At 38.8% G+C, this 20951-nt stretch overlaps 1 protein-coding gene across 5 annotated transcripts in view; it reads left to right on the plus strand.

Moving 5' to 3' along the window:
• The window catches only part of abch1 (ATP-binding cassette, sub-family H, member 1), a 39421-nt gene that overhangs the window by 9895 nt on the left and 8575 nt on the right, over positions 1-20951 (plus strand). For all 5 annotated transcript variants that reach the window (XM_021321642.2, XM_036126330.1, XM_036126331.1 and 2 more), the window contains exons 4-16: positions 2174-2328; positions 3456-3563; positions 5864-5957; positions 10840-10914; positions 11171-11348; positions 12604-12700; positions 12801-12975; positions 14027-14127; positions 18903-18973; positions 19158-19207; positions 19814-19870; positions 19999-20069; positions 20226-20314. In XM_021321642.2, coding sequence (XP_021177317.2) covers positions 2174-2328; positions 3456-3563; positions 5864-5957; positions 10840-10914; positions 11171-11348; positions 12604-12700; positions 12801-12975; positions 14027-14127; positions 18903-18973; positions 19158-19207; positions 19814-19870; positions 19999-20069; positions 20226-20314 — 1321 coding nt within the window. The remainder of the gene's footprint in view (positions 1-2173; positions 2329-3455; positions 3564-5863; positions 5958-10839; positions 10915-11170; positions 11349-12603; positions 12701-12800; positions 12976-14026; positions 14128-18902; positions 18974-19157; positions 19208-19813; positions 19871-19998; positions 20070-20225; positions 20315-20951) is intronic.

Here is a 20951-nt window from a genome sequence, read left to right on the forward strand (position 1 = left end):
AAAGCAAGAAATGACAACACATAATGCATAATTGAAGAACAGTAGAACTCAATAGAGTGAGAAAATTAGATCCTGATATACTCCAGTAACCTAAGCCTATAGCAGTAAAACTATAAAGGTAGCTGAGAGTAACATGAGTCACTAGTTATAATTTTTGTCAAAAAGAAAAGTTTTAAGCCTAGTCTTAAAAGTAGACAGGGTGTCTGCCTCACGGACCAAAACTGGGAGTTGGTTCCACAGGAGAGGAGCCTGATAGCTAAAGGATCTGCCTCCCATTCTACTTTTAGAGACTCTAGGAACCACCAGCAGACCTGCAGTCTGAGAGTGAAGTGCTCTGTTAGGAACATACGGGGTAATCAGAGCTCTGATATATGATGGAGCTTGATTATGAAGGGCTTTATACGTTAGAAGAAGAATTTTAAATTCTATTCTTGATTTAACAGGAAGCCAATGAAGGGAAGCTAAAATTGGAGAAATATGATCCCTCTTGTTGATTTTCATCAGAACTCTTGCTGCAGCATTTTGGATCAGCTGAAGGCTTTGAACTGCATTTTGTGGAATTCCTGATAGTAAAGAATTACAATAGTCCAGCCTTGAAGTAACAAATGCATGGACCAGTTTTTCAGCATCACTCCTGGACAGAATGTTTCTAATTTTGGCGATATTCCGGAGGTGAAAAAAGGAAACTCTGGAAACCTGTTTAATATAGGATTTAAATGACATGTCTTGGTCAAAAATAACACCAAGATTTTTTACTTTATTATTTTTCTTTGAATTATCAAAGTTGCTCAGGTAAAGGTCTTAAAATGTGTAACTCATTATCGCCAAAGTCAGGTTGTGATCGCTCTCTTTGGTTCTTCGTTGGCTGTTGTCACGAGAGGTCGCAAATGAAGATAACAGCTAGTCTGACACTGGCCAAGACCAATGTGGACTTCGACCATATTAAATAAAAAAAATGAATCTCAAAAACCTGCGAGAGTGCTGTTTCATAACCTTTTTAATCATAACACCATTAGCATTGGGCAATTATTTACTCAGAAGCTGATAACGAACAAAAGAAATGAGGGCAACAGGCCGTGTGTCACCAGCAGTCTTCCTTTGTGAAGCACATACTGGGAATATAAACCATATAAAGCATTTTCTGCTCAGAGCAATCCCTTAAACCACTATATGATTTGACTTTTTATAATACTTTACTTTTATATCTGACCGTAAAAGCTTAACTTGGACAGTTTTGAGTATGTGTTTAATGCAGGGAGGTTACTCACGCCACAAAGCTCCCTAATTACCTGTAACTATTAACCCCTTTCTAAGTAATCATGTGCTCCGTTGGAAAAAAAACCTGTCAGTGCAAATGTGACAGAGGTTCAGTGTTTGATCTAAAGGGGTTTGTATAAACTGGCAAAATGTTTTTGAGGTTGGAGTTTTGCAATACTTTCAACCTCCAACTAATTAGGATTCACACTGAAAAAAATGCAAAGATGTTTTTCTACTGCAGGTGGAATCTTACGTGCTTATTACCTTTTACTAAGATTCATCCATTTTTTATAACCACTTCATCCATGCCAGTCACAGTGGAGCTGGTGCCTAACTCCAGCACCCTTTGGACATGAGGAGGGGTACATCTTGGACTGGTTGTGCGTTCATCACAGAGACACAGAGGACAAACAATCATGCTCACACACACTCACTACTGAAGGCAGCTCAGAGTTACCAGTTAGCCTAACAGGCATATTTCTGGACTGTGGAAAGAAGGAGAGAACCATACATGCACAAGGAGAACACTTCAAGCAGAAAGTTCCTGGCTGGGATTTAAACCCGGGCCCTGTTTGCTTCACAGCTCCACTGTGCATCCCTTTAAAAGAATGTCACCAAAAAGTCTTGAACTATCCAGTTAAAAACACACAGTAAACAAATATAAGTGGTTGAATGCCATTGTGGTATTCAGATTTTTGTATTTATTAAAAAATTTGATGTGCGGTATCCTTAGACATTCACTAAAGTGGTACCTAAAGTTTAATTGCTCCTAATCTAGAGTATAATAATAATGAAAAAAAACTTTTTTAGTGTAACAATGAAGAGGTTCATAGATTTCCCCTGAAGTATTTTTAATGAAAATCACACTCCATACAAAATAAAGAGCTTAAATCAGTGGTATGTTTGCGTTGTGCAGGAACTGGCGCTGTACAACGAGTTCACCATTAGCGACACCTTGACTTTCTTTGGACAAATCCATGGCCTGACATCAAAGGAAACCCGCGCTCGCATGGACTTCCTCATCGACTTCCTGCATCTACCTCAGAAACACAGCCTGGTCCGAAATCTCAGGTAAAACCACGCGGCACTTTACAGGTAGGCCTGCAGGTTGGTGAGGAGTTGAAAGATGCTACACTGTGGTTTATACCTGGCAGAGGCTGAAAGCAGTTTATCCTTAGATACAGGCAGTTTATGATGCATTGTAGACTTTGAACCCAGAAGGATCTGTATTGATGTACCCAGACAGACAGACGGACAGACAGACGGTCATTATCTGATCTCATGAGAGGCTGTAAAACAACAAAACTGAGAGTTTGATAAGGGCACAGGGGAAACTCAAATAACGCTGGCATTGGCCCTTTAATGACCATTGTGTTCACAGCAATGTTGACAGAACTGACTGAGAGGCTCAGTTAGACTGCCTATAACTATATTTTTTAGAAGCAACATTGGAGTGTCCCGTGTTTATTGTCTTTTTTTTCTCCAATTGAACAACCTGTCATGTTCTTGATTAGTTTTACCGGTGTTCTGATGCTGATTGCGTTTTCTTGTTCCTCATTACTTTGGCATAAGCATTAGCTCCAGTGTTTTTGGGACGAAACTACCAAGCTTTCATTCTGACGATATTAAACATCAGGAAATCACCAAAGATATCAAATCATATATTTTTTAATTATTTGGTGTTGTTCGTCTTGTTACTGTTAAATTCTTCCAGCCCATGTTTGTTGGTCTCCATGCTCCACAGCCTTTTGTGGTCACGATGTCTTGTCATGGTTCGCATGCACTGTTGCAGCCTTACATGGGAAACTCCATAATAGACGTTACTTCAGAGATATGTCTGGTATGCATAAACATGTTCCACACGGGGTCACCATAATAATGCCTGTGCATTTCATCATTTGTTATGCCATATTTTCTAGAATAGATCAAATCGGTTTTATCAGTTCTGATCTTCTAAATATAATGTATATAGTGGTTGTTTTTAGATTATGTCACATCTGAGCAAATTTGTTGTTTACCTTAGTCCTGCCAGGCAGGTTTGTCTTGACCGTTTTGTTCTGGAAGCTTCCAGCTCCCACCTTTCCGCCTCTCTCTGGACTGAGTGGCATGCATAGATTAACCAGTTACGAAACAAAACAGGAACATTGGAGAATAACTGTCCTTTTGAACAGATATTTTTTTTCTCATGTGTGTCACAGCGGGGGCCAGAGGCGACGGGTGTCTCTTGGAGCTGCTTTGTTGCAGAACCCTGAGCTGCTCATCTTGGATGAACCAACAGTCGGAGTGGACCCCGTGCTCAGAGCTAAGTATGTAACTTCTCTGTGAGTCACGCAGCAGCTCTGCAGACTGTTTTCTTACAGTCAGGTGTCATTGTAACTTTCCAGATGCCCTTACACAAACAAAATCCACTAAAGGAAGACTTTTTGTTTTGATACAGCTAAACTCCAGATGCTCCATAATCTGGCTACGTTTTAATCTGGGTATAATTCCTAAAGAACAAATAAAGATGAAATCAGATACTTACATATACTCTGTAAAAAAACACAGTATTTTTTCTCTCACAATCTGACATTGTGAGAGAGAGAAAACAAAGGTTTTCTGTTTTAGCTCATTTAGGATTACCCAAACAATTTCTACTTTATTTTCTATTATTTACTAAATGCTAAATGTGATGGACTGCGGGCCTATCAACGTTGCAAACCCCCCCCCCCCCCCTCACCCCATGACCACTGGAGATAGGCCCCAGCTTTGTCCATATCTAACTGCCTTCCTGGTGATGAGTGTTAAAATTAACAGGATGAATGGTCTGATGAGTCTTTTTCAGAATCATGAAGAATATCATCTCACTGTAAGAAACTTCAGATTAACTGAACAAGTTTAGGAAGTGTTTACATAAAAGCTGTAATATCCACTTTTTCAGTTGGAAAATGTTTATTTAGAACCATTTGACTTCATAATGGAATAACCAAAACCCCATTTAAAACCCTTTTATACCATAATAGTCAGGTTTTTTTTTGCTGACTGCTTAAGTGATCAAATTGATTTCATGACCATAGCTTGTTTCCAAGAGCATTTTCCAGTGCACAATGTTACCTATAGATACTGGAACATAGGTCAGTAAGAAGTTGTTTCAGTACGATGACTCTAAGTATCAATGCTACATTAAATTCACAGTATTATAGTGTTTATAATAAAAATTGTGTTGAAAATGTGTAGTAAGATCAAATAGGTTTTATTTGAAAGCCAAAAGCAACAACCATTCATGCTAAATGTAATAAATACTGATTATTTATAATTTGTTTATTGTTATTTCGATTTTTGGGTAAACCCGGTAATACTTTTACAATTCAAATAAAATAGCAACTCTACAGTAATCTAAATTATACAAAATAAAAAAAAAACCACACAATTAAAAAAAATTACCTTTTCAGGTTCTAAGAACTATATAAATGTAATAATATAATGTAAAGAAAGAACCTATGCACTGAAAACCAACTTATTAAAAGGCATTTCATTCAGCCTCATAAGGTCTGAACTCCATCTAGAAATTCAGGATTTAACTGCGATGTTTCATTGACCAAAGAAGGCAAATAAAATGGGTTTTTTTTCAAAGGCAGTCTCTGTTTATTATGGTGAAGATTTCACACTCTGAAGTCACAAAGGTGAACTTTGGGCTAAAAAGGACTATAAATGAACTGAAAACGGTTGGTCATTTCCCAAAAACCTGTCTAATATTTCACGGCAGTATATAAAATCTGTTTGAATTTTGCAATTTATGTGATTTGACAAATTATTTAGGGACATACACTAAAACAGTACATCCTCTTTTAAAAAGTTGCAGGTGCACCACTTTTAGAAATATGTCTGCTTGTAAGAAAAAGGAAAAAAATAACTTCTTTCAGCCCGCTGAATGGCAGTTTGCAGCAACAGGTGTGGGAGGGGCACCTCTGATTTGCTTTCTATACAGCTGAGAGAGAACTGAGCTAAACTCCAGCACTGTCTCTGTCATCTCATCAAAAGGATGTAAAAATTTTTGCCGATCTCCAGCACTCATTGGGTGAGAGGCGATGTACTCACTGGACAGATCCATCAAAAAAATGGATATATAGTCTATATAGTTACTATCCGTTTATCAGCATAATCTAAATACTTCTTAAATTATAATGTCTAAAACACCTTTTAAAGTCATTTTAAGCAGCTACTATACAGATTCACTTTTGGTTTACCACAGGATGCCTTCAATTCAAACAGTTAGATTACATTTTCCTTATCCTGATAGCCTTGGTCAACGCTAACTTTCTATTAACCTTGTAAGTAGAAACGGAGAGTTGATCACTACGACCTGGCAGCAAGCTTTCACATGCTATGGTCAACACAACTGGTTTGTTTTGTTCCTGAGGAAGGCGGACATTTTTGAAAGCATAATCCACACCCCTCAGGGTGTTGCTGCAGTGTGATTGCGTAATCACAAAGCCTGGCCAGCTCAGGCGGCTGGAAGCAAGGCGGCTGCTGGTGAAGCATGTGAGCTGCAAGGTTAGGAAAACTCCATTCATGCACAGGTCAGGTGTTATGTAACATGTTGTTTTTTTTTTATCCTTGGTTCTAGGATCTGGCAACATCTGGTGGAGATTGTGAAGACAGGGAAAGTCTCTGTCATCATTACTACGCACTATATAGAGGAGGCCAGGCAAGCCAATGTGGTAAGCACATAAACAGGGGCACACATACAATGCCCCATAATGAATGGGGAAGCACTAATAGGTTAGGCATTAAAGCAAACAATCAGACGGAGCAGCTATAGAAAAAAGCTCTTTCATCTTTACTTACTCTTCTCTTCAGAGAATAATGAGCCTCTAGATGAATTATAGTATTTATTAGCTTTGACAGCAGGGTCATGAGTTCAAATTCAGTGAGGGTACGATGAAATGAGGATGTACAAAGGCTCGCTTGTGTGCTCAACATCTTCAGCACTGGTTGGCAAATGTCTGCGGTGTAGATTGTTTCCATAACTAAAAACTGCCATTATGTTTCTCCTACATGTGTTAAAATATGCTGCAAAATAGCAGTGGCTTGTTCTTTTTTTAACTTTATTGACCCTTTCTTCAAATTAAAAATAAACAAATAAATCAAGCCATATATTTGTTATCCATTATAAAAAGGAGTGTATACCTACAAAGTATTTTTGCTGTTTACAGAATATAATACATATAGTGATGCTATTTTATGACGCTATTATAACTTTATACAGTTTAAGATTTTATTTGTTAGGCTTCCTTGATGTCTTCTCATCTGATCCATATATAAGAGAATTTGTCTGATTATCAGGTTGTGCGTGGGGCAGCAGCGACAGAAATTAGTACAAAAACATTTGGAAGAATCACAGCTATACCAGGAAACCATTTTGGTGTTTCAGATGGTGAGGGAGGGACCAACACAGGGAGTCAAAACCTACAAGAATTGATCAATAATCTGTTGACTACATTGTGGTAAAAAGTCCATGTGAAAGTGTAGTGTGTTTACTGAACAATTCAGATCAGTTTAATTCACTTTATTCATATAGTATCAGTTCACAACATATGTGGTCTCGTAGCACTTTACAAATTCAGTCGAACCATACAGAGAGGTTGGTTTAAACGTTTTCTATCGAAGGAAACCCAGCAGATTGCATCGAGTCATTGGAAAATGAATGCAGGAAAATTAATGCAAAATGGACATTGTATGTGTGGAGGGACTCTTAAATGAAAACACAGGCTCACATATGTGCCTCAAAAGTTTGCGCCGACTGGGCTTTGTAACACGTTTTTGTGCACATTGAATTAAAAAGAATCTTTTTGTTTGTATAGTTTCAGAACTACAATTTAAAAAGAAGAACTAAGAATCCTAACTTCTGCATGATAGGACATTAGGAAATTAAAAAAAGCCCCTTTCCTTCATGTTAATGCTGAGTGACTTTCTCAAAAAAAAAAAATCCATTATTTCTGCACAGTGCATTGTTTACAAGTAATCTTCTTTGTAAAATCCAAGAGGTTAATTTCAGGTGAATGTTTGCTGTGTACATTGGATTTTTCAACAGTCGAAAAACCATACGAGTAGTCAATTTGTGTACGGAAAAAGAGTCCGCAGGTTTGCCACGTTATTTCTGGCCTTGGCATATAGGCTAAGCTAGCTGTGGAGAAAGATTTAATTTTTCTTTTTCTTAAAGAACTTGTGGCATTTGTTCTTGCTTAAAAGTCCTTTCCTGTAAGCCAAGCAGTCAAACCAGATTTCAGTATTACAACTTTTTCTTGGTTTATATACTATTTATTTTTTTCCTTGCTTTGCTAAAAAATGTTGCTAACAGATAGCAGAAAGACAAACTGCTGGTTATCAGTGAAAAGCAAAATATTTTTTTCTAGATTATGATGCAGGCTCCTGTATAATCTCTTCTCTCCTTAGTTCGTTTTGAAAACTGATTTAAGCTTTAAGATTTAGTCAGAAAGAGTTTTTAGTTGCCATTTGGGCTAACAATAAATTACCTAACTGAATTAAAACCACTAAATTAGCCTGCAAGTCATGAAAAAGCCAGGCTCATATGGTTTGTCTCATTTCCAACTTGTAAAAATTTAAAATATATTACATTTTAAAATTAAAATATGTTAATGTTTCTGCTTTAGTATTGTGTGGCTAATTCCAAAAACTAATTCCAAACGCTAAAAAAAAGATGCAAAGTTGCAGTGTGCCTCACAGGAAAGTCCAAACAATGCAAAAGTGAAACCTTGAAAGGACCTTTTCTGTTTAACATTCCCAGAACCGTCGACCTTTAGAGCTGAAGGTTTGCTGAATTTCCCCACAGAGGGACAATAAAGGATATTTCTATATTTCTATGTAGTTTTCCTGGATGGGGACATAATGTGATAAATGACTGGACTTTGAAGGATTTTAGTAGATTTTTACATAACAAATATTTTTAATGCAGATATTTCTATATCTAATTTATTGAATAACGTGAGCACTCCCACAATCACTAAAAATACAGTAAAGTACTGTATATATTCATTATAGTCATCTAAACCCAGCAAGAAATTCTACATCGACAACTGCAACTACGACAGTGATCAATCTAAAAACTGATACAGCTGAAAAGTGAAATTAAGATTTTTTTTTACTTCTGTACACACTGGACAGATCCATCAAAAAATGGATATATAGTCTATATAGTTACTATCCATTTATCAGCATAATCTAAATACTTCTTAAATTATAATGTCTAAAAGACCTTTTGAAGTCATTTTAAGCAGCTACCGTACAGATGCACTTTTGCCACTTTTGGCTTACCACAGGATGACTTCAATTCAAACAGTTACTTATCAATATTAATATATGTATTAATATTATCAATGTTTGACTATAGATGGCTGATATAGCGCAATGCCTGCTTTTACCTTGTGCTTGTGAGGACGTTATTAACAGAATATTTCAACATTTGCAAAAATAATCAGATCAGATAATTTTAGAAGTGTCACTTCTGGTTTCCTGGGTAATATGTTGCAGCTGTTTCCACTGCAGAGGGAACTCACCTGCTTGTTTAACTTGCAGCAACATCAAAATGAATGGATGGGTGTCTTATTTCCTCAAGGGAACATGGGTGTTCCCCCTAAGTGACCATTGGGTTTTGGGTCACCCTCCTTGACCAGGATCCATTTTCTCTGATTACTTTGATCAGGGCGTAATATAGAGTTGGTCCAGGCATGTCCTACATTTTCAAATCAAGCTCATTGAGACATTTCGTTCTGACAATTATTTTACTCCCCCCCCCCCCCCCCCCCCCCCCCCCCCCCCCAGATTTGAGCTTTGATGGACACAATTCAGTCACGATTCATGACCTGTATCAAGTTACAAAGCACATTATGTAGGGTGATCTGGAAATCAGATCAATACTGTACATGTTTTATTCTTATATTTTTTTTAATATGTTTCATAAAATTACAAAAATGTCCTAATCAATAGTCTGGCACAGAATTCATTATCACACGATGGTCTTGCTATTGTTTAAGAAGGTTTTTCAGCTAGCTGAGTGCAAGTCAACTTCTTAACCTATATCTAAAATATCTAAAATAAGACCCACAGGATTTTATGTTTCTTGTCACTGAACCTAAAAACATAAAGAATAATAAAAGGCTGCAATAAAACTAGTCTGACCACTTGGAGGTGTCCACTTTCAGTACTAAATGATAGCTTGATCGGAGGCAGCAGCACAATGTTCTGTACAGAGGTAGAATGACGCAAATGCAGTCGCTAATTGACTTTTGTAAATCTTACACCTTGACAAAGGGAATGTTTGGTCATGTCATAAGAATCACAAAGATGTGTTGCTCCACTTATAGGGAATGAGAAGAAATAGGTTATTCAGGCTGTTACACTGTCATTTCACTTTGACATGACGTAGAAAACAGGATGTTAATTAGTAATTAGTAAACATGTTCCTCACAGAAATGTCTGCTTTGAAATCAATTTTATGCATTTCCTAAGTATTCCCAATGAAATTAGCTGTTATTTCCCTTGTATAGTGTGTATAATTATTTCCCTTGTATAGATTGTTTAGTAAAATCACGTAGTGTTTTAGAAATATTAGGAGACCCCCATATTGTTTTACACTTTGTGACATTACAGCCTATAGCTATTTATATTGGATGTGTTTGTGTGTCATAGCTCAACACTAAGTACCATCATAAATGTGAAGTTAAAGAAAAGGGATTTTAAACATATTTGCACCCCCACCCCACCAAGCAATTCTTAGCCTTTTGGTGTACTTGTACTTTTTGCCTATTATTTTTTTCTAGATTTCCCTAGCTGCATCCATCCTCCAGAGGAGGCATCCCACAGCATGGTGCTGCCCCCACCATGTTTTCCTGTGGATGATGTGTTCAGGGTTATGGGCAGTTTTAGTTTGTTACCATATACAGGAATTTACCTCAGTCATAAAGATCAGTTTTCGTCTTATTTGACCAGAACGCACTCTTCCACACTTTCCTGTGACCCATACATGGCTTGTCACAAAATGCAAACCGTAATTCTGATAGCTCTCTTTCAGCAATGGCTGCCTCCGTTCTAGAAATGCCAGGTCTGTTGACTGCACAGCTGATGTTTGTCCTGTCACTCTGAGCGTTCTGTAACTCCTTCAGAAAATACATTGTTTCTCTGATTAATAACTGCGTTAGCTGAGTGTCAGTTTAGATGAACAGACATTACCTTGTAGCTTTGCACTTTTTCTTCTCTGTCCAGTCATAGATTATTTATTTATTTATTGCTTTTTTTGTATTTCTTTTTTTTTTGGGGCTGTGCTAATAGTTAGAGCTGTTAATCATTTTCAGGAACTTGATAGATAAACTAGATGTCAGCTTCCTTTTGTCTCCGCATTGAGAGCTTCAGGGCCCAGTTGTATATTTCGCATATCCAGTGTGACGTTTTAATTTATACAATGACAAACTGTCTGTAACCATTTTTTTTTTTACAAGGCAAAAGCAGGTGTCAGGGATATTTTTAGTGAAATCAAGGCATCCTCCAATAGATTCTTTGATGTATTATTTTCTCATTTCATTTCAGGTTGGTCTGATGAGAAACGGCCATTTGCTGGCAGAAGGTCCTCCAGATGCTCTCATGAAGCAGCACAGTGCAACAGTGAGTCTCTAGGTCTTCAGCATGTTACTCCCTGGGGGAGGTGGGTGGGATTAGGGAGTTAGACACAAATCTGCGAACCAAGACAAACTGACTGAACTTGCTTTCTAATGACTGAAATGTAACTAGAAAGGGGGGAAACGAAGAGAACATAACCTCACTTTGCTCTTTGAATTGTTCTCATACAAACGGAGCAAATGTTCCAATTAAAAAGCATGCAGAGCAGCTTGTTTTGACCTTCATTACCGACTGTTTGCAGACCCTGGAGCATGCCTTCTTGCAGCTGTGTGAGTCGTCGGACCAGAACTCAACCCAGGAATCCAGTTTAGAGAGTGAACCCCTGGAGAAAAGTCAACCGTTCGCAAATGGCCGGGACGAGAGTCAGCCGATTCTCGCAGTTGGGCTGCCGCCTGTTGACGACATTCCTAAATGTACAGGTAAAGATGCTCTCAAAATATATTTCAGTTACATGTAAATGTTTTTTCCCCCCTGAATCTCCAAGGACAAACATTTCCCAAATACGGGGAAAAAATTCCAGGATTTTAAATGAGTTACTTTTATTTCTGATATAAATCACAAAATTTATTAGTGATAATACTGGCTTGGATTTTTCAAACCTCAATCTGCATGGTGAAAAATGCTTATCAGGCATATTTCCCACCATGTTAGTCTAAAATATCCATTAACTCTCTTTAGTCTAATTATGAACAGGGATGTTTTATAAATCTGTTGCAAGAAACTTAGAATTTGTTATAATAGTACTGCTGCCTCTTAGCCAGGTCATCTAAAGTTTAAGCTGGTTCTCAGTCGACTTACCTGATTAAATAAAGGTTAAATAAAAATAGAGGAAATACCATACGCTGTCACTTTATCATTGTTTTCAAAAGGCTGACAAAGCAACATGTTTTCACCAGCAGCTTCAGCTTGATCACTTTTGCACATTTTCCTCCCAATTTTTCCCATTTTGCTGAACTTTAGGCCAAAATTGAGACTTTAATAGCTGTCCCCTTGTAGCGTCCACTCGTTTTGTTCCATCTTTTAGTTTCATAAAATTAAAAGAATTAAGTTTTATCTTGCTCTCGTTTGTGCCTTCATCATTTTATGACCAGAGCCATTTCAGAGCGGCTTTACGGTCGCAGGCATTGTATTTCCCTGTTGAAATACAGTCTGTACGGAACTGTTTATCAAGAAGACTTTATCTAAACATTAGCGTATTCTGCAGCTAACCCATATGATGAATGCGGATAGAAAGTGGCATCATGTTTCTTCAGAATATTTTCTTCATGCCAAGTCACTGGTGTTACTTTCTATGGAAATATGTGTTGTTCTTTAACACTTAGGAGCAAATTTCTGTTATTTCGTGCTACTTGGATCAGTACCTACATTTATGAACGTGGCAGCTAAAAGAACAAAGAGTGGTCAGAAAAACTGTTACCTTGCAAAAGTATTCATTTTTCACATTTTTGGCTCATGACAGTCTCAACCTTGACTGTATCAAGTGACTGATCACTTTTTATGTGATAGACCAATGAAGAAGTAGCAGGAAAATGATACACGGTGGCAGTCGTATTATATCCCTTACAATGACACCCAACAATGAGGCACTTTCAGAAGTCACCCAATCAGTAAATAGCGTGAAGCATCACATTGGAGAGCTAGTGACGGAATATTTTGTGTGTTTTTGGTGTTCAGCGGACTGGAAGGCGCGGGCCAGACACATACTGCCAAAGGGGAGGAACATTGGAGCCCTGATCATCAAGACAATGGTGCGGATGAAGAGAATGCCAGGGTATGTTTTTCTTTCATTTACCTGCATGGTCTGGTCAATAAGAGCGGAGCGGGAGAAGCAGCGTGTTTGTTGACTGTGGCGATCTCCTGTGCGGTTGCAGCTCCTTGTGCTTCCAGTTCCTGCTGCCCGTCATCCAGATCTCGCTCATCTGTTTGTGTGTCGGCGGAGATCCGAAGGGCATCAAGGTTGCTGTGGTGAACAACGACACCGCCTCCCCAATCTCCTCATTTAGCCTGTCCCTGCTCTCCTTCCTGGATAACTCCAGTGTGATTCAGGTACCACTGGGGCTTCTCTGCTTGGGCTTCACGTTAGTTTGTGTCGTTGTGTGCGCCGATGATCAGTTTGTTGATTAACAAATCAAAACACGGGGAGGGGGGGGGGGTGTTAACAATACATGTTGACACTAACTCTCATATGTAAGCGTTGTTGATTTAGACTTTTTATGGGTAAATGCATTTGTAGATTGACACAATAAGGGGTTTGCAGCCGCCATGAAAACATGCCAAACATTGATTGGTGAAGGATGTGTGATGGTGTGGAGTGTCATCATCCTCATCGGAAAAACAAAACTTTTCATAATTGCAGTCAGCCTTAATGCAGAGTGATATCAAGAATATATCAGGCAACCAATCCCATATCCCCACTCTTATGGACCGTCCACCTCAAAGCGTCCGGAGAGTCAGAAAACCCCCTCCATCCTCTTCACGAGGATGGAGGGGCCTGCTGGCAGTCCTGACCTCAACCCATTGGATCGTCTTGGACCTGCTGTTTGTTTGTGCTGGAGTGACCACCACACCAATTTTTGTATGAACGTACTCCACATACTCAACCCAGAGATCCATTTTGGTTACAAGCCTGGCACATTTAGAGGGAAACAAACAGGCTTTCCAGGGTATTTTTACAGCAAATAAATAATCGATCAACCACACACAAGCGTCCTTACTGTTCGGGCTAAGTGTTTTTATCTTTAGTCCGTTGGTAGGCAGTAGTACTTTACTGAGTACGTAGAGTGATGGGACAGGAGTGGGTGGGTGTTTTGTTTTTAACGGCTCTTCTTAGCCAGCGGTGTTTCAGTTCCCTTCCCTCTCAGGTCAGAGACTAACACTTCCTGTCTTCCACGAAAGCTTATTTCCCTTTGAGGAAGAACCACAACCTTTGAGCACACTGTAATGCAACCATAGCATACAGTGTACAAACTGACGTTTTTAACCAGCGGTTGTAAACAAATGTTCAGTCTGATTTTCTAAACCCTGACAAACTTTCCTACCTTCATAATAGAAAAGGAAAGGCCATGAATGAGCTTCTTTTATTCTTTTGTATCTGTAGGTTTCTGTGCCCCACAACGAGGCCTTTGAAGGGGTCTATAATGGAGAGTACTGGGGTGTCATCGGCTTTGGAGAGAACTTCACCAGTTACTTGACTAAACGGTGAGAAAAAAACAAACAGATGATGTCTCATGACCTTTAAATATTCAAGGTTTTGCCTACATGATGTGAATCGTGCTGAAGGTATCAAATCTCAAAAGAAAAACAAATGCAGCTATGATACAACAAACACATGAAACTGTTGTGGTATACGTAGTTTTTTTTATATATATCGCATTTTACTAAAATCTGTGTGAAATAGACCAAATATATACTACAATCAGAGAATATACAGAATCGTCAATTCAGGTTTAAACTCTTTAAAATGAGTACTACAGCAGTGAGTCAGCCCAGCTCTGGCCTGGGAACAACATGTCTGATTAAAAAAAATTCTACCAATTTGTTGAATGCTTCCAAATTGAAAACCTTGATATTTTTGGGTTTTTAAATGCATCTTCAAAAAAAGCATGCTCTTACTGGAGGTTTTAGTGAATGAAAACTAAAGGTCGGGGTCAAATGCTTTGATGCCTTAATGGGCTAATCTTCTAAAACCTGCATTTGTCATTGGACTCAAAAGCACATCGTCTATAAAAGAGCCTGCAGCACATTTTTTAATGGCCATTATTTGTTACATGAAGTGCATTTCCACCAATCAGGTTCTCACTAGCTAATTGGCAAGTTCTATTATTCTTTGAGGTTCGACCTGAGATTCAGGAATTTGGGACTATTCTTTCCAAGGTCTATAACACATCCTAACTCTTTTGTGTAAAGTCATCTTAAACCGCACATTTAGGCACCGTTCACACAACAACTTTTTTGTTGTTGAAATCTGATCAGTTTTGTTACGTTACTACCGTTCATCTGCACCGCAGAGCACATATTTTCTCTGAAAACAACACAATTTGAAAAACATTTTTGAGTGTAATGCTTTAAAAAACATGGCGGTCTCCCTTGTCATGCCCGGTATGCATCATTTTAAGTAAGGAGTGTGTTGCACCTGATGTTGTAAAAAAAAAAAAAAAACATACCGCCCACTAGTGGCATGGCAGGAACATTTAAATTTTTTAAAATTTTTACTGCTGTCGTGTGCACAGAAATGGTATTTAAAACATAACGTCTATATCTTAACAACAACAGAACAGCAATCCCAAATACATTTTTTCCCTTTCTTCATTTTGTGGCACTAGTGGTCTTCATTTGATTGTAGGCTGACAGGAAATGGGGTTCAAAGAGGGAGAAGAAATGCGGCAAAGGTCACGGCCTGGGACTCAAACGGGACAGGCGTGGATAAAATAGCTACAGTAATACATTTATTTCCACTACAATAGTGTGTTATAACTAAGCGAACCTCAGCCCCTGCTGCAACTTCAAGACAGTAGTTATCCTTAATAAAATTAATCTTTAAAGGAAGATTTTTTTTCTCCTGTTTGACTGGCATCGTTGATAGGTCCCAACATTTTACCTTTCCTGTAAGTTGGAGTCCGCTGTGTTTGCTCTTTTCCCCACAACTCAAGACAAGCAGCAGCAGTAAAGAGAGGAGTTGTGTAGTGTTTGTAACTGTAACCCACCAATCACTAAGCAGCTCTCACATTTCGCTGCACGGCTGTTGTTACATGTCAGATACACATCTAGAGCTCCAGTATGCCGGGGTCTTCTCCATACTGCTGCAGGAAGACACATACAGTACCCTGCAGAGGTAGCCAAACCTCTTGACCTTCTCCACTTTTTGTCACATTATGATGCATCAAAACCCATTTTTATTGATGACTTATTTGATAGACAACCAAAAAATGTTGCGTACTTGGGAAGAGGAAGCTTGTTTTGCCTTGTTGTTTAACAGAAAAATTGTGGTGTTCATGTGTATTCTGCTGCATTCACTCTGATAGCATATAGCAATATATGGTTCAAACGGTGGAAGAGGTGAATACCAATGTATGCAGCACTTTAAATTTTTATTTCTAAAAAACACTTTAAAAGCCTAAAACATTAATAATATTCTTCCATTATGTCAATTAATATCAATTAATTGACATAATATGGTTGTGATGTGGAAGAATGTGATAAGTCTCAAGGGATGGGACTACTTTTTCCTGTCAATGTGTGATCAGGTTCAGTCACTTAGTCACAAAGTTTCCTCCATTAAGTAGCAGCTGCTTAGCAGACTCCAGCTTCAGGACCTCATTTATTATTGACCCGATTCCAAATGCTCCTGACCCCGTCAATAATTTAGATCTAAATGATCCACAAATGAGTCCAAAATTAGAAACACCCAAGTTCCCTGTAGGTGGAACCGAGGCTCAGAAATGAGTTGTAGAGTGTGTGGAGGGCACATGTAAGCACAGTTACCAGAAAAATGAGCACTTTGCTGTTCGAAGCCAAAGTTTCTACGCAATCTATCGTTTAGTTGCTCTTATCAAGTGCTGCTTTCCCCTCTCATGTCTCAGAACAAAGCTTCACATCCCTTTTTTCTTCTCTTCCTCTTTTTTTTTTGTCACCATGAGGGTTTGTGTTGCTTTTTTAAACAGTAGACATATTGTACTGTTTTTGTGCACCTTTAGCACAGTTTTCGTTACAGAATACCGTGTCGTGTGCGTAAAACGGGCGTTCAGTCATCTTTAAACACCGTACCAGTTCAGACCGGCTCTGTTGCGCACGCCGGGGTGTCAGACAAAAAGCTGCACAGCTGAGACGAGCTCATCAGCATGAAAAAAATGTTCACACACACACACACACACACACACACACACACACACACACGCACACACACAGATCCACGCTTAGACCAGAAAACCACGTCACAGATCTAGTTGTGAAACTTCTTTCCCTTCCTCCTGTTTGAACCCTTCAGATCTCTGACCTCCTATATGTGCAGTAGAGCGAAATGATCATATTAAATAAAAGGGTTTAGGCATTAAAGGGCTCAAGTTATGCTTTACAGTGTCTATTATGGGGTGCTAAAATACAGTGTATTGTGTTTTTATGATCGGGTTTTGTGTATTTTATCATCGAGAGTACTATGTTTTGATGCATCAGAGCTTTGTTTAAGCTAAAAATATCATGCAGTGAGAAAAACGGGGGAGTGGTAAGACATCTGCACAGATATATTTTTAGCTGAAAATATATTTTTATTTCAGTCCACATTCAGTGCCAGCTGTGGGAGAAGCATTCTGTTGCTCTAATATGTTACATAGGAATAAGAGTGCTTCCTATTTATCCCGCCGGCGTTAACCGTTGCAGGTTCTGGCACAGTTTCTTTCTAACAGAGTCTGATCATCTCAGTTTTTGTGTGTTTTAGTCCCTCAGAGCTGCTGTCATGTGAGCATGAGTCAGTCCTCAGTTTTTGTTTTCTGTGGGAATGACGCAGTCACAGGTCGACATACTGGTCCTTCCTGTCCCGAAAAACCCTTGGGCAGGTCTCAGTTTAGGGGTCAGCCAATCAGGCGCCTGCTTTCCTCTCTGCCATGTGGCGTACATGTGAACAAACTGCTAGAGGAAAACAAGCCAGAGGATGTCGCTCTCCTCTGGCTTTGAGAAAATGATCTAAAGTGGACGAGCCAGGGTCACAAACAGATGTGGAAACGATTACCTTGTTTCCGTTGTACTAAACCTAGGCCCGGTGGAGAAGAGGGAAAACTCACAATTACTGTCATTAATATACAAACAGAAAGGGTGTGTCATCATTGTTTTGTGCAATCAGGCTAAAATAAAATGCTTCTGGTCTTTAATAGGTATGAAATACACCTCAGATAGTGCTGTGCAACAGTCTTAAGGTAACTTGAGTGGTTTTAGACACATATTTCCAATACCTTACCATCTTTACAGTAGTTGTTGCTGTTAGTTATGTCTGACCTATGAATTATTTAGGCATAAGAAGACTCCTAAACTCAAGGGATGAGCCAGTGACGGGAGTACACACAGCAGAAAATGTAGCACTGGACTTCAACCTACTTGGATCTTGGCATTTTGTCACCGGGAGCCTGTCCATATGCACAATTTGCTAAGTGACATCTACATAAAATACGGCGTAAAAAATATCTATGTTGAGTCTGACTCAAGGGAACGATCAGATTTCCTTCGGTTAAAAAAGGCGGGAGCAAAAACATAAGTGTGGTCCCCAGCAGCCGCTACGCTTGCGTCGCTGTTCGGGCGCCAACGATCGGTGACAACGCGAGTGAATGAGCGAACGGTTTCAGTACAGTGTAAGGGAGCTGCTGACAACGACAGCGTGGCATGTAGATGGATAATTGCATCCCGTGTCAGGTCTTTGTTCGGCCGCTGTTTCTCACTTTCATTTTGGTTCGCTTCGTTTCCACGCTGCAGCTGTGAAAGTGGGCCGCACCGTCCTGGTGAAGTCACCCAGTTACAGCAGCAGCTTTTGATACCTGCAACATCAAAAGAGTCAGCCCACTGTGCACATTTACTAATAAAAAAACACTCCTGTCTTTACTCCCAGTTTCAATTATGCATATCTCAAATTCTACATTAGGAAAGCAGAATTACAAAAAAAAAAGCAGGATCTGAAAACCAAATACAAAAAAAGCGCAACATGTGTTTGAAAAAGAAGTAGGATGAAGGCGAAGCAAATCTTATTTGTTACCTATCCTTGCATTGCGGGATTAATAGCATAAAAACAAAATTGTTGAATTTAATAAATGTGTTTACGTTAAAGTAAAAATAATGTAATGACACTGCATTAAAGCTTTCTATCTCATAAGCTGTTAACAACTGACTCTTCTTCCTAATTTTATCCATCATGTGTCTGTTTGACGCTTTGGCTTCCAGTTTTAGTGACTGGCGTCGACGCTGAGACGGTTCTGACTCTGTCCCTGCTTTTATAGGATTCTGCAGCGGCAGGTTTCCAAGGAGGTGATTGATGGCGGATCAGTGCACGTCTGGCTGGACCTGACCAGTGAGATCCAAACTTGTTTTCTGTTCTTTCTGCTACATTTGTGTGTGCTGAATGAGTTTCTTTCATGTCCTACACATTGTGATTTCCACTAAAAATACATTACACTTAAACGTTGGAACTGTGCTCTACCTAATAAAATGATTAAAAATGTTGCATTGATTCTCTGTGTTTTGCTTTTTAACAGATCGACAGATCGGCCTCATGCTACAGAAGCAGCTGCACCAGGCTTTCCAGGTACCTCGCGATACAAGACATGATTAAAAACTGGGAAACTTTCCTAGAATGAGCATTTTTGCGCTAACACACCCTGTTCACAACAGTTTGTATTCTTGTTCTCACAGTTTTAGTTTTTTCCACTATAATAAGGTCATCCACAACCTCGCTCCCCCTACCTTTCCGACCTCCTTCACGTCTCTGCTCCCTCCTGCACCCTCAGATCCTCCCCTTCTATTCTCTTCACTGTTCCTCCTTCCCGCCTCAGCACCATGGGGAGCAGAGCTTTCTCCCGCTCTGCTCCCAAACTCTGGAGCTCTCTCCTTCTGGACATTGGCAATACTAAACTAAAAAAAAAATCCTCAAAGAATGCCTGCTCGCTGTAATTACCTGTCGCCTGAAACCTTTTAATGTTGGTTGTTTTTATCATGGTCTGTTGTTGATATGCTGTTCGATTTGTACAGTATCCTAGAGTGGTGCTTTCAAATGAAATGTATTATTATCATTATTAACTTGCTAATTTTCCTGTTTTTTGATTAAATAATTGTTATGATTTCATTGGAGCCATATTACAGCAATAGATTTTCTTTATTGCACCATTAAATCAGCTCTGTTTTCCTTCTGCAGGCATTTGTGGATTATAAAATGGGTGGTTTGGCATACCTGGCTGCTCTACCAATAAAAGTAAGACACTTCAATGAAAATTTCAAATCTTGCAAAAGCACACAACAATCATTATCATTGCCAGTATGAGATGGTTTTGCTACATGCAGCATAAAGTAAAACAAAGCCCTTTATGGTCATTTCCACAGTTTGAAGAGCCGATCTATGGAAGTCTGAACATGGATTTCACTACTTATGTGACCCCAGGAGCTGTCCTCAGGTCAGTATGGATGGGACTCCTCCAGCTTTATGTTGTTTGCTCCATCAGCTTATTTATGGCAAACTGTTTGGTTTGTGGCAGAGTTTATTTATTTATAATGTAAGGCTAAAGTTTATTTTAGTAAAACCCTGATTTTAATGTTGTTCTTCCTTGCAGCATCTCCTTCTATTTGGCCGTGGGTCTGACGGCGCTCTCCTTTGTCCTGGAGAGGAAGGAGGGACTCCTGGACAGGTGCTGGGTCGCAGGTGAGAAACCAAAGTTTGCTTCGCCCTAAAAGCTGCACAAAAGTTGTCTCAGTTCCAGTTCTTCACTTGTTTTAGGAGTCTTTATTGCCTTCAAACTGTGAAGACTCAGAAAACCACACTCAGCCCCAGATTTTCACCATTTGGACAACTATTTGGACACTTGGGACACAGGACAGGGTTTTGGAAAACGTCTATAAAGAAGGATTATATTTTCACACAGCTTAGAGAAGTGTCAGTTTATCAGTGCAGATATGTGTAAATAGCAGGCAAAATTCAAACAAATTAAAATAATCTTATTTTGAACAAGCCTTGGGAGAAAAATTATTTGATTGTTTGATTTGTCTGTAAATATCATATTTATAAAAAATTAAACTTTATATGAATAGGACATTTCATACAATATGTGAATATGATTTATATCCCCAATAACTAAGACATAAATAAGAGCAATGCTCTGGAGATAACAGGGTTTATGTATAAGGCAATGCTTAAAAGAATGACAGAAAAGCTAAGTTAGGAAAATGTAAGACAAAAAAAGAAATTACATTAAAATATCTCTAAAAACAAAAAAAACTAGAGAAATAATTTAGAAATGATAAATCAATTAACAAATAAACAAATACATAAAGGAAATAAA

The sequence above is a fragment of the Fundulus heteroclitus genome, chromosome 22 (assembly GCF_011125445.2).
Source record: "Fundulus heteroclitus isolate FHET01 chromosome 22, MU-UCD_Fhet_4.1, whole genome shotgun sequence".
NCBI lineage: Eukaryota > Metazoa > Chordata > Actinopteri > Cyprinodontiformes > Fundulidae > Fundulus > Fundulus heteroclitus.